Raw genomic sequence first — 12,799 nt, 5'->3', positions numbered from 1 at the left:
CGGTCTGCAGCATCAGGGTCAGACCGCACATTTTTTCCGAGGCAAGGACCCTGTCATTTATGCATTAAATGGCACATTTATTCTGCCATTCAGAAAGAAATAATAATTACAGTGGCCTCCAGTCTCCAACTCTTTCAGTCTGTACTTAAAGAAAGAGCAAAAAAGGACCAAAGCAAACAGCGCTTCCACAAAAATCTCTGAACTGGCTTTTAGCTGCTGGACAAAAGAGGGCCAGCTGATGAACCGCTTCCCTTATTGTCCTGTCTAATTTCTATTTCGTAACAGCAGCCAGGCACTGCAGGCAAAGCACTTCAGGAGGCAAAGCACCGCTCGGGTGGTTGAGCAGACCTGACCTTCAGCCTCCTGCCTCATCACAGTGCTCCAGGTGTGCCACGACTGCCCAGAAACGTGCTGCCTGCGGCGCTTTCTTCTTTAATCGTGGGGTAAGGAGCGCTGAGCCAGCCCGAGCATCTAGCAGGCTCTACAAGGCTAAGTGCTTTCGAGCGGCGCTGGAGGAGCCAGCACACGCCAGTGGGTCCATCCACGCGCGCGGCTGCGAGATGCTCTCTCACAAACACATTTCTTGCGTGCATACCTCTCCTTCTAATCAAGCAGTCAGTCCTGTTTTGGTGGAGATTTACAGAGAGTTTTTTTTCTCTCGGAAGCAATAATAGATGGACAGCAGGAAAGAGAAGAAATTAATGAACATAGTAATTATTCCCAAAGTTACAAATAGGAGCGATTCCTCATCCTGAGACAACTCTGGAAAACGAGATTAAAATGCTTAGGGGACATATTCTTGAAACTGCAGGTAATAGAACAAATAAAATGTATTTACAGTATCTCACAGGGGACATGTACTTTTTATTCTGCTGAGGAATGCAATATTCCACTCTTCATTACAGAGTTAAAAGGGTGTCCTAAAAAAAGCAGCTTAACAAGGCATCTTTAATGGCAACCAGGGCCGGTTCCAGAAACGCAGGCTCTCCTCAACGAGAAACACAACGAGCATCTGCAGGAACACCTAGCACATAAGCAACATTAATAATCTATGCAAATAGCACAATTTAACAACCAGCAAAAAGGAGGCTGGAATGGGAGGTGGGCTAAAACAACACTCCCTCTGCTGACACTTTCTAAGAGGAGGAGGAGGGCAGACTTGCCTTCCCCAACTTCCTCAGTGCCCACGAAGCCGCGGCTGCAACAGACTGTGCCTGCAGTACCCGCCAGCAGAAACAATTTGTCATGTGTCAGATCAAATAAACTCTTACGAGACCACTCTACTCCCCGAAGCAGACGGCTGCCAAACTCCAAAGGAGAAATCCAAGAAACCTAGCTGGCCGGTGTCAGACCCAAGTGCTTACGAAGACCAGCACACTTTTCATTTTTAAATCACATCAGTACAACGCAATCTGTTCCTGTGCAGCACTCCCATGCGAGGCAGCCATCAACAATATCCATTATTAAAAAAGAATTTGGTGTTTAAATTATCACTCTGGGCTGAAGCTCCTCATAGCCCAGAAACTTCATGTTCTTCATCCGGCGGTGCAGCATCTCACTCGTCCTAGGGAGGCATTAACGTGCCCTGCTGCGGGGCACATCATTCTCTCTCTGTTCTCCTGCTGGGCAGGACAACAAGCCCCTAAACCTGCTCTGGGCACATCTGCAAGATTTAATCATGCCAGCCAGTACCGCAGGGAATCCAAATCTCTCATCTGCTCCTGCAAAGACCAGGCTCAAGCGCTTACTGGTCTGCACAGAGGGCAAATCCCTCAGCCCAGGGCTCAGCCGCTGGCTCCAGATGTTCCAGATGCCAGCGCGCTTCATCTGGGGTCAGCCACCTGAGCCCACCACGGCCAGGAAAACCTCTCCTTCCCTAGAATATGAATAACGGCCCCAGGAAAGTTTGTCTGCCCAAGGTTCCTGGACAGAAACCTTGACCAGCCCACAAAGAAGGTTAGCTTATCGCAAAGTGAGAGTGAACAGAAGGGCAGGAGATCCAAAGAAAGGATGAGAGAAGTAGGAGACACTGCCTCAAGTCACCAAAAAGCAATTGCCTGCCCCAAAACCCAGCAACAGAGCCTCGAGTGACACTACATATCAACAAGAAGAAGTGAGAAAAGGGAAAACCTGGCAGCCTAAAGCAAGGAACAAGGGAAGAATGAGGTGGCAGGCACAGGGCACTCCCCTTGGTATTGGTAGTACCAGCACAAACCTCAGCTGCGTGGGGTTTTTTCCAGAATTTATTTAAAGAGCATCTGACGCCTCATGACAAGTTATATTTAGACACCATTTTATCTGTACCAGGACTCCTCTCCAGCCACAGGGACTGGCATCAAGCACAGGACACCGTCTTGCCAGCCTTACTTGGACAGGATTGTTGCTTCCTACGAGCATCTCATCCAGCACAGAAAACACCATCAGCCGGTACGTGCACCAGGAGAGCTGTAAAGTACTCGTGGCGCTGCTTTCCAGCAAGGAGCAAAACACAGGCTGTTACCGTAACGCAGGAAGTGTTAAACCGAGATCTCGTGGAGGAGGAGGTTAGCAGACACAAGTCTGTCATTTACAGCGATGCTGTTCAGGCGCTTACAGCTGCCGAGACGCCAGTCAAGAGCCAGGTTCCCACAGCCTCTCCCAGGCTTTACAGGCTCCAGCTTCCACCCAACAGCTCTTTGGACAGTGACCCACCCCAGGTCAGCCGGGAGCGAGCAGAGCCAGCACCAGGCGCAGCCAGCCCTCGCCCCCAGCCACCCCGCTGCCCCAGCCCGGGATCCGTTTGCAAGCAGGGTAAGCAGGCAAAGCTTTAGGCATCAATCCAGGACACGGCTTGAAGTCATGTCTCTGAACGGAGGACGGGGGGGTCCTCCTCTGCAAAATTTACCTTTTTTCAGCTCTCTGACTTGTAGAGATTTCAGAGAGAAATCAAAGTAGTGCTGTGGGAGTCCAGGGCACCCGCACAGATTTCCTCAGCAAATTCTGGTTATGTTTCTAAACAATGGAAAATTTCCCAAACGCTAAGAGAGGACAAAGCCCACGCTAGCCACCAGAAACCAGCCAGAACTCAACGATGCCCCAGCCAGCAATCTCACTCTGCTCCTCAAGCGACGCTCTGCACAAACCCAAACAAAGGAGCCCATTTACATCATCACCGATGCATTTCTTTACCCCTAGAAAACTTGTACAAGTGCCACGCTTGTGAGTGCCGTTATGATTTCCAACAGCCTCCCGCTGACGTTGAACAGACTTTCCAAGCTTCTCTGCATACATTTTGTACTTGATTACCCCATGCTTGCTGGAAGAAAAGGAACGAAATGCACTCAAGAGCCACCTGCTTACTCCCGATTTGGGTACAACAACGTCAAATGCAACACCACCGTTTTTACCTCCCGGCAACCTCCCTGTGACACAGAGCACATCCAGCCACCGGAGACAGGCGTTTCCCACCAAAGGAACGAGAACCTCACACCCAGCCCTTCAGTTTTGTAACCCTCAGGAGGATCCATCTCTACAAGCCATAATACATTAAGCAACACAATATTCGAAACTAAGTCCAGAGATTGCAGCAGAACCTAGCTCACCCAAGGCTCCTGCTGGAAATTTTCCATAGTGTAACAGTTTATTTTGTGGGCAGGAAGAGATCAAGAAAATCAATTAAGTCAGAGTAACAAGAAAAAACTCCCCCTAAAGTGAGTAACTGCACTAAAGCAGCAGTTGTGAGCAGGCCAAGTACATTTTAAGGGCTATACATTTTCACTTCCAGAGTCTTGGAAAAGAAAATGGAGTGACTTTGTTCTGTATGCATATTGCCCACCATTTGTTATTGTCTGTCTATTGATGCTTACTTGAAAAACAAAATTTAATTAAACTCCACAGTACTGCATAGCCTGCCTTTGAAATATGCCCGCATTAGTGGATCATTACAGTAAATGAAATACAGCTTCATATCGTATTTTTCAAATAACGTCCTAAAACATTTACAAATTAAATAATACCCTTGCAGAGAGAAATTAAGAGACACAGTGTTCAGCAAGGGCAAAAAGATGTTTACAGATGAAGTCTGAAAGGAGACGTGGAGGCAATGAGGCAGAGAGGTGCCGGAGGGCTCTTCTAGACCTTGTTGAGACGGTTCTCTGTGTACCAGAAACCAGACGAAGAAAGAGTGCGCCAGTGCCAGGCGAGCAGAAAGGGCAGAGCCCCCGAACCCCCAAGGAGGTTTCAGCACGAGCTCATTCAGGGTCTGGGCTGCGCTGGCACAGCCTGCCAAGCTGGGGAGGTGCCTGCGCTCCTCTGCATGCAGGAGAGGTCAATGCGCCTACGCACCCTTTGCATCCTTCGGAAACCCGGCCAGAGCCGTACCGGTCACAGGGAAGGGAACCCTTGCAACAGACACAGAGCAGTGAAAATCCAGACTCTCAACGGGCTGAGAAAAGGGATGCAGAAAGGTGCTCTTGTGGCAGGATGAGAAATACACTGCTAATATTTACCGGGAACAGAAAACAAAGGGAGCTTTGGTTTCTCAGGGTAAGTAAAAGCACAAGCAGGTTAGTGAGTCAGCGCTGGTCATAGCAGCAATGCCCGATGCTGAGCAAAGCAAAGCAGCATGTTAAAAAGCAAGTGAATATTACATGAGCCTTACAGCTCGCGCTTGAAAAGATCCAAGATTTATCTTTTCCTTAATAGCATCTGGGGCGATGCCAAGTGTTCTTTGACAAATTATTTACTCTGAGAAATCATTTTCCCTAAACAAGGGTAGCCTGTTACCGCATCCTTCTTCACGTGAGCGTGGCAAAGGCTGTGCCCTGCAGCTCCAACAGCCCCATCTCCATGGTGATGCATCAATGGAGGTACTGACTCCAGCAAGAAGGCAAACCTCCCCAAAGAAAAGGCCGAAGACAGCAGAGCTCTCACCGGCGTGAGCCCTGGCGAAAGGTGGGCTGCGTGCACCAAGCACGAGCGGCGCTGGCAGGCAGGGCTTTCGCGACAAGTGAAGCATGCCGGCCTACGAGCAGGATGGAAATGAAGAAGAAAACCTTGCAAGGGCACCTCTGGATGCATTTTACAGGAAGACAGTAAAAGATTCACAGCTGCTGCCCATGCCAGGGATCAGCAACTGACAGCCGAATTCCCATAGGTCCTGCTGGGTTCTCATCAGCATGTGAATCTATTATTTAGAAGAAAAACGTTCAGCCTGGCATATAACCATTGAAAGCTGTCAACTCCCAGACTGTGAGGGGCTTCCTCTGCGGAAAGGATCCTTCCCTGTGGATCGGGGACTCCTCACCAACTTTACGTTGCAAAATCAAAACGAACAGCTGCGGCAAGGGGCGATCCATTATGCACCGCCTTATCAGTCCTACAAGAAGAATGAGCACTGGGACCCCAAGACACTACACAGCACATAGCAAGGTTGGGCAAAAACCACTAGAATATAGAAAATGCAGCCCAGGATCCTTCCTAAAGGAAAAATATGGTGGTAGAGAGGCACTGGGAGTGACATAAAAAAGCTGGCACACAGAGCATCGTTCCTGTACTGGGGACAGAGACTCCGACAAGGCTGCGCGGGTCCAAACTGCAGAGGGCAAAGCAGTCGTGCACCAGCAAGGCGGCTGGCTCCTGCCTGCTGACATGCCCTCCTCACCTCTCACACCAAAGCCTCCATCGGGATCAACAACCCACATCCGCTCGCCTGCACACCCCTACGCCCGCTCTCCCATCAGTGGACAGCATGAAAGCTGCCCAGCAGCACTCAGGCAGATTCAGGCTGGCTTTGTGCTTTCCAGGCTGTGGCAAAGCCTCCTTGACACTTAAAAGCAGCAAAACTGGCTTGCATAAAAGATGAAGGTTGCTGAGCCTCCTGCAGCCTTCCTGAGGTGAGAGCAATCTGTACATGCTGTAATCATCAGGCAGCAGGAGCGCGCCGACACTGGGGTGGCTAGACTGCAGCGCGGGGTTAAAAATGACCGGGCTTCACGTTTATGGGTATTTTAAAAAACGTGCTCATCTACAGCTCGCCAGCACTTTTCTCCACCTCTGAACATACCGAGAATGAGGTCTCAACATTTTTAACGGACCGGACTGTTAATCCTGGTTTGCTGGAGGAAATAAAGGGAATGGGATGTCCGATAGGGAAGAAGGGGTACAGCCCAAGTACCTCTGAAAGTGCCCTACTTCTGCAGTTCAAGGTTAAACATCCTATTTGCACTAATTTCTGAGTCTGCCTCTCTCAAAAGCCGTGCCAGGTAATTAGAATCATTATAACTATTATTAGACCATAATATTATTATAGCATTTTTGCTACACTTGACATCTGTTGGCTGATAGATTTAACTGGTACATAAGAAATAATTGCGCATAGATTTCTTGCAAATGAGCACCAACACGGAAGACATTAAAGCGTTCTGCGTTGAAAAAGTTAATTTTATGGAAGCATGCTTGAAATAAAAATTCTAAAATTAACAGTTAAACCTTTAAAAACTCTCATTAAAGAAACTAGTTGGGTTTAAAGTAGGCAGCTGTTAAAAAAATCCTGACTTTTCTTCAGATGCTTAAAGGCATACACCTGGCTCGGTATCTTCTTCAGATCAAGACATGCACCTTCTTCCCACCTATTCCAGTGACCCAGAGGTTTCTAAATCGTCCTTCCGTCTTCCTTTTCCTCTCTCTGCAGCAGGCTTTTGAATTATTTGGGCAAAGAGTCTGACTGCGCAGAGAACCAGTATAATCAGGACTCTTACAACCTGCTCACTGAAAATCCTACAGAATTATCAGCAAACACACATCTAGAATAAAATACAGCTTCTTGCATCCCACAAAGCTCAAAGGGCTTTGCAAACTGGACTTGGGATGCAATTTATCCACCACCGAGATTCAGCCGTAATCCAGAGTAGAACACAACCTTTCTACCAGTATTTAACTACAGCATGCAGCCCCCGGGAGAGAAGTAAGGAAGAATCCAACAGAAACCACAGGAATGCTTTAGGGAGGCTGAATTTTCTCCCCTGGAACTGAATTTTGGTCAGGGCACCCACCATCAACCGTGAACCAATAAAGGAGAACAAACAGGGCACAGCTTCTCCATCCCGTTGATGATGTCCTTGAAGCACAGCCTGAGCAAACAGCTGTGGCCAGGTACCTCCAGTTACCAGCCTTGAGAGGTGGAAGAATTGAAAACCACAGAGGAACCCTGCGCTGTCCTAGAATTCAGCGAGGCCCAAATTTCACCCCACAGTTACACCGATGTGCGAAGAAATATGGTACAGTGGGTGGAAGCGCACTTCAGAAAAGGACCAACTTCTTAACATTCAAAAAGCTGAACACAGCAGCTCAGTACTTACAGAACTCAGGGGCAGTCAGAGCTGGTCCTGTTCAGACAGTGACGTTTTCTCCAGTTAAATGTATTTCAGTTAAAGTAACTCTTCTTCCTTAAGCTTAGGTGACCAACAGAGCCCTGGTGGAACGAGGTATCCTGCAACTGCTCCCACAGCAACACACTATTCAGGGATAAAAATGAGTGTAATTAATTTTTCCAGAGCAAGTAATTTTTTTTTTTTTCCAGAGCAGAGCAACCACACAAGGAACTCTGAATTGCTTGAGAAGAAAAATGTATTTTTACTACCTTAGTCACATACAGACAAGCCTAACTCTCACTGAGGACAGACCTATGGAGACAGAAAGGGGAGCAGGACGCTACAGACACAAATTCCCCCCACGCATACCCCTCTGCTACCAAAGCAGAAACACCCAGGGAGCTCTCGGTGGACAGCAATGCTGAGCGACCGGAGGATTGCCTCTGAGCGATGCTAGTCCTCGCGAGCGCCAGCGAGAAGCCCCAGGTAAATGCAGTTCAGGAACGCTCTTGAAAATCACCCGAGTCTTCAGAAGTGGGGTACAACTCCCCCTCTACAGAGACCTGCCCATCACACCTCCAACCAGCACAGCAGCGTCAAAGCAGGCTTTTCACTTTATCCATCCAACACTCTCAGGCAAACCGGAGGAATTTGGACTATGCGAGCTCACCTTAACGAGGCACAGTGCTCAAAAAAAACCAAAGCAACTCACACACGTACACGCTTTAGGGGCAGCTATCAACGATTCCCTGTTACAATGGGAGAAAACATCACGTATGGGCCCTTGGAGCGCAGTCCAGGTCTGCTTCTAGTCATCCTTTTCATTAATGGTCTGAACAATGAAAGTGAAAGTACTTTTATAAAACCTGAAAGGATGCTCAGCAGTTAAGAGCTGGAAGCACTCCGGAGGTCATGATCAGAATTGACAAACTGAAGAAGAGTTCCAAAAACACCCACGAATCAATAAAAAGAAAAGCAAGGAAAACAATGCAAAGAACCGCACTTGGAAACAGCAAAAAAGAAAGATCAAGCACCAAAATACAGCACAGGGGAAAGCTCTCTGGACTGAGGTAACGCTGAGGAAAATCAGGGACTGGACTAAAAATGCGACGTGCGCCAGCATTGTGACACCACGGCTCCAGCTGCAAAGAGCTAAACATCATTCTGTGATTTAAGAACATAAAATTCCTAATTCTGGGCTGGAAGGCCATGCTCAGTGCTGGCACCACCCCTCAGAAAGCCACAGACAAACCGGAGGGTCTGCGCAACCACCAGAGAAGCCGGCGGTGTAAAACACGCAGCCTCGCAGCAGCTGTTGAAGGCTTTCTCCATCCCCACTCCCCTCCAGGGTCATTATCAGCTCTCGGCATCTAACAGCTGTTTACAAGAAGGACAACCATCCGCTGGGCTCCCCGTTCTCTGAAGGCAAGAGATACAGCGGCCGGCTTAATTTGCTGCATGGGCAAGTTAGACGAGGTATCAGGCTCCCTGAGACCGGGATTTCATCAAGTCCCAGAGGGAACTTGCCCCCCAGTCCAGATCTGCACTAACATCCGCCGCTCTCTAGTCTGGAGCTCAGCATTTCTCACCTGGCCTCAGGGCAGAGGCATGGACAAGGTGGCTTTTCCAGCCCTGAATTTCATTTTAGCATCCATCTGGCCACTCCTACACCGCTACAGCAGTGACATCTTAGAGCTAAATTAACAGCCTTCTCTTCCCCAAAATACAATAGAGCTCCTCATCCTGCCAAAAGGCAGGTGCCAGGCACCCACACAGCAACGCAGAACGAGCACAGCCGTAACCGCTTCAGATCACATCTTCATTACCTTTCATAAACGAAGCTCTTCAGCTCAATTTGCCACCAAGCCACTTTGGCAGTGACGATGGCCTTCCCGCGCACCGCAGGGCGAGGGACACTGACCTGGGCTGCCCGTAGGGAAGGGCAAGGCTTCCCTCCTCCCCTCTCACCCCCACCGACCTCTGCAACCGGCTGTAGCGGGTGAGGGTTACCACCCAGCCAAGCAGGGAAGCCCTCGCTACCCCAAACAGCATAATTTGAGGCAATGATTGCTGAAAGCAATTGGAATAATTGAAACTAGGTGTTTCAAAGTGGGCGAGAGCAGCTGTGCCTGCGCAGCTGATGCCGAACACACGCAGCTGCACCAAACCCCGACAGAAGGCTCTGCGAGACATCCAGCAAGGGGGCAAGATCTACAAATCTTATGTGAAAGTGGGGCTTAACTTCCAGGAACACTTAAGATTTCCCAGTGACTCGAGAGGATTTGGTTTTGGTTTTTTTTTTTCTGAGTCAGAGCTTTAGGAGCAAACTGCCTCACGAACCGCAGCCAGAAGAGATCTGACAAAGCCTTCGTTAGCACGCGCCGTCTCCTTTCACAGGGCTGTTTCCCAGAAGATCCCCAGTGTTGTGTCATTTTTCACTTCAGGTGCTAAGAATATCTGTGTGTTAATAAAAAATAATAACTAGCTTTACAGGGAACTTATCAACAAAGCACTCGACAAATCTTAATTAAAGCTGATTCACCTACTTCACGAGTGCAAGGTAAACATTATTTCTCAGAGGGGAAAGCTGAGCGGTAAGAGAGCCGAGGTGGGTTACAAAAGCCACCGAGGGAGTCAGCAGCAGAGAGGATTAGCACATAGAAAGGCTGACTAATATCCCTAAATTTATCCCAATAATCCACTGCCTTGCACATTCTCAGGGTATAGTTGACATGCTTTCAAACACACCTGCCCAGCTTGACCACATCTGTATTTAGTCTTCCATTTCCTTGCCAGGTAAGAGCAGACAGAGAGAGGGTTTGGGGGTGCTGGAGAGTTTTTCAGGTGTTTTATTGCGCAGGCTAAAAGAATTCTCAACTGTAAAAAAGGAGAAGGTGGCAGCAGTAGCACCGGCACTGGTCTTGTGCTGCTTTAGGGCACACGGACGACGTTGAGGGTGCAAGGGCTGTTCAGATAACTCATTAGGAACTGCCAGTTTCCAGCTTATTTCTTTAAAAGGATCATATTTGTATGCCTTCAAATCTAGTAAATACGTGGTCACACAGATGGCAGACCCCAGGAACTTGCAGACATTGCTCTCACCTCCATTAGCTGCACTTGTACATTAAAGTTTCTGGGGCAGTATTTTGGATACTCCCACCATAGAAATGCCTTGGAGGCTGCTGAAAAACACCAACGTGGTGCAGGCTGGTCATTTTAAGGCAGGGTTAGAGGAAAGAAAAGAGAGGAAAAAAAAAAAAGTCCATCCCTTAATAATGCTACTCCCAGAGCACAAATTAATTCAAAAGGATCACATGGAGCAGAAACACTGCGGTAGCACTGTTGGGTAAACGACAGGGTGTGTCATCGGCCTCTAAAGCCGTGGAGACTTATCTGCACTTAAAAGGTTTACTACCAGGGCTGTACACCGGAGCAGCCTCCTCGCGCAGACAGCTCTACCAACAGAAACGCCTGTGCAGATTATGCTGCTTTGGCAAGCAAATTAAACAGTATCAGTGAAGTCATACTTTCTGCCTCTAAGCCATATTTGTACTAGGTTAGTTCTATCAGCAAAACACTGTAAAATAAATAACTTGCCCCTAAGAAATTGTGTCTACAGAACTTGTTAGTGTAAACCTAGGCCATCTTGAGAGGCGGGTAGTGTTGATTATTTGTCAAAGATTACTTCTAATGCGAGTGTTAGTCAACCACTGAAGTTAAACATTTTAAGGCAATATTCCAAATAGTGTTTATACACAAAATCCCATTTGCTCAGTTTTCACTCCCTGGCTTTGTGCAACATGTAATTTCACTAGTTCTCTGGCAGGAGAGCCATATGCAAGCTCGTACCAAAATAATTAAACAGTTTTAAAATGCAGGCCTCGTGTTACTGAGCGCGTACCCTGAAGGAAAATCCATTTCGATGGCCCAGAGCTACACCAAAGGACACTTTTATTCCCCAACCGCCCAGGTGCGAAGGGGGCCCGAGGTCACCCAGCCCGTCCTCGTGCTCGCGGCTGGATCCAAACGGCTCCTGTTTCGTTGAATTTGTATTCAGAACCCCTCAGCCGAAGGGACCCTCCCCGGCCCCGGCCCCGGCCCCGGCCCTGCCCCGCACCGCCCGCGTTTCCCGCCACGCCCAGAAGGCGCCAGCCCAGGCGCCTGCCCCGACCTCCGGGCCCCGCCGGCGGCAGGCCGCCACCCCCGCGCCTGGGCAAACGCCGCACTCCGGCCCGGCCGCAGCTCCCCGGGCCCTGCGCCCTCACAGGGCCCGCCCTGCGGGAAGGCAGCGCGGCGGGCACCCCCCGCCCCGCCAAGGCCTCACCGCCGGCTTCCCCTCGAACGAGGGCGCCGGCAGGACACGCTCCGGCGCGGGAGCCTGCGGCCCGGGCCCCGGCACCGAGCAGCGGCCCGGGGCGGGGGTGCCACGGCCCCGGCCCCCCCCCACCCCCACTCACCGCTCCGCACTGCGCACGCTCCGCTCGCCCCGCCCCGCCCAATCCGCGCCGGCCGGCGCCGCGGCCCCGCCCCGCCCTTGGCCCCGCCCCCCGAGGCCCGCCCGCGCTCCCCGTCAGGCACCGCCCTGGCAGCGGGCGGCGTCGCCGCGGGTCCCGGGCCGGGGCTCCGGGAGCGGCCCGAGCGGCGGCAGCGGGCCGCACCGGGCCTTCAAGGGACGCCCTAGCTGCGGGCAAGCAGCCTGTCCCGGACGGCGGACACCAGCCCGGCCGAGGCAGTGCCAGGCCCTGGAGAAACTCGGTCACCCTGAGGGAGGGACTGGCAGCCTGACTGACTGACGGACTGACTGGCTGTCACCTTTCCGTGTCGGTTTTAGGGAGAAAGGGTGAAACAAATGGCTTTTCTAAAGGACATCTGCTTTCTTTCGGGGTGGCCGTACCCCGCAGCTGTCTGCGCGCGGGCCGCAAGCACCGGGCCCCCCGGCCAGCCCGGGGCGGGCGGCGGGCGGCTGCCCGGGGAGCTGGGGCAGCAGCCGGAGGGGCACAGGGGCAGCCCTGAGTCCCCGGACATCAGCGACGCAGCCAGGGCAGGGTGCCTGGTGCCGTGGGCCTTCCCCGCACCAGCCTCCACCCGCCTGCGCCGGGGCGTCCTGAGCCCCCCCGTCCCCCGCGCCAGGTGGGTGGCGAGGAAAGAGGAGGTGACGTTTGCAAGGTGCATGAGGTGTGGTTGGCCTGGGCCAGCTTCTCTTCCCTGCCGCCAGCTGCTTCAGCACCCCCTTCATTTTTCACACCTCTTGAGAGAGGTAGTGAAGTTTCAGGTAAATACAAGGGTGTTAATTCACAGCCTCGGCACCTAACGTCCCCCGGACCACGCTGAAGAAGAGGTGAGAAAGTCAGACTGGAAGGCACGGGGACTGTCGGGCTGCCACAGGCGTAAGCCCGCGCGTCCCTTCTGCCTCGTTAGGTTGCAGCACAGTTGCAGCATTTCCCACCCCT

At 51.1% G+C, this 12,799-nt stretch overlaps 1 protein-coding gene across 11 annotated transcripts in view; it reads right to left on the bottom strand.

Annotated features, from left to right (window-relative positions):
- Nucleotides 1–11,868, bottom strand: part of SIL1 (SIL1 nucleotide exchange factor) — a 98,543-nt gene extending 86,675 nt beyond the window's left edge. For 3 of the 11 annotated variants that reach the window (XM_087760170.1, XM_087760169.1, XM_087760160.1), the window contains exons 1-2: nucleotides 11,807–11,868; nucleotides 7,338–7,493 (exon numbers count right to left, since the gene is read on the bottom strand). Coding sequence is in view for 2 of the 11 variants with exons in the window: in XM_087760158.1 (XP_087616284.1) it covers nucleotides 9,690–9,781 (92 nt within the window). In the remaining 9 variants the exon portion in view is untranslated. The other 8 variants (XM_087760165.1, XM_087760162.1, XM_087760158.1 and 5 more) reach the window with 8 other exon arrangements.
- Nucleotides 11,869–12,799: the final 931 nt, after the last annotated feature.

The sequence above is a fragment of the Nipponia nippon genome, unplaced genomic scaffold (assembly GCF_047370975.1).
Source record: "Nipponia nippon isolate SJK-2023a ecotype South Korea unplaced genomic scaffold, ASM4737097v1 scaffold_21, whole genome shotgun sequence".
Classification (NCBI taxonomy): domain Eukaryota; kingdom Metazoa; phylum Chordata; class Aves; order Pelecaniformes; family Threskiornithidae; genus Nipponia; species Nipponia nippon.
Note: the sequence above shows the minus strand (reverse complement) of the source record. Positions and strands in the feature narration are given on the sequence as shown.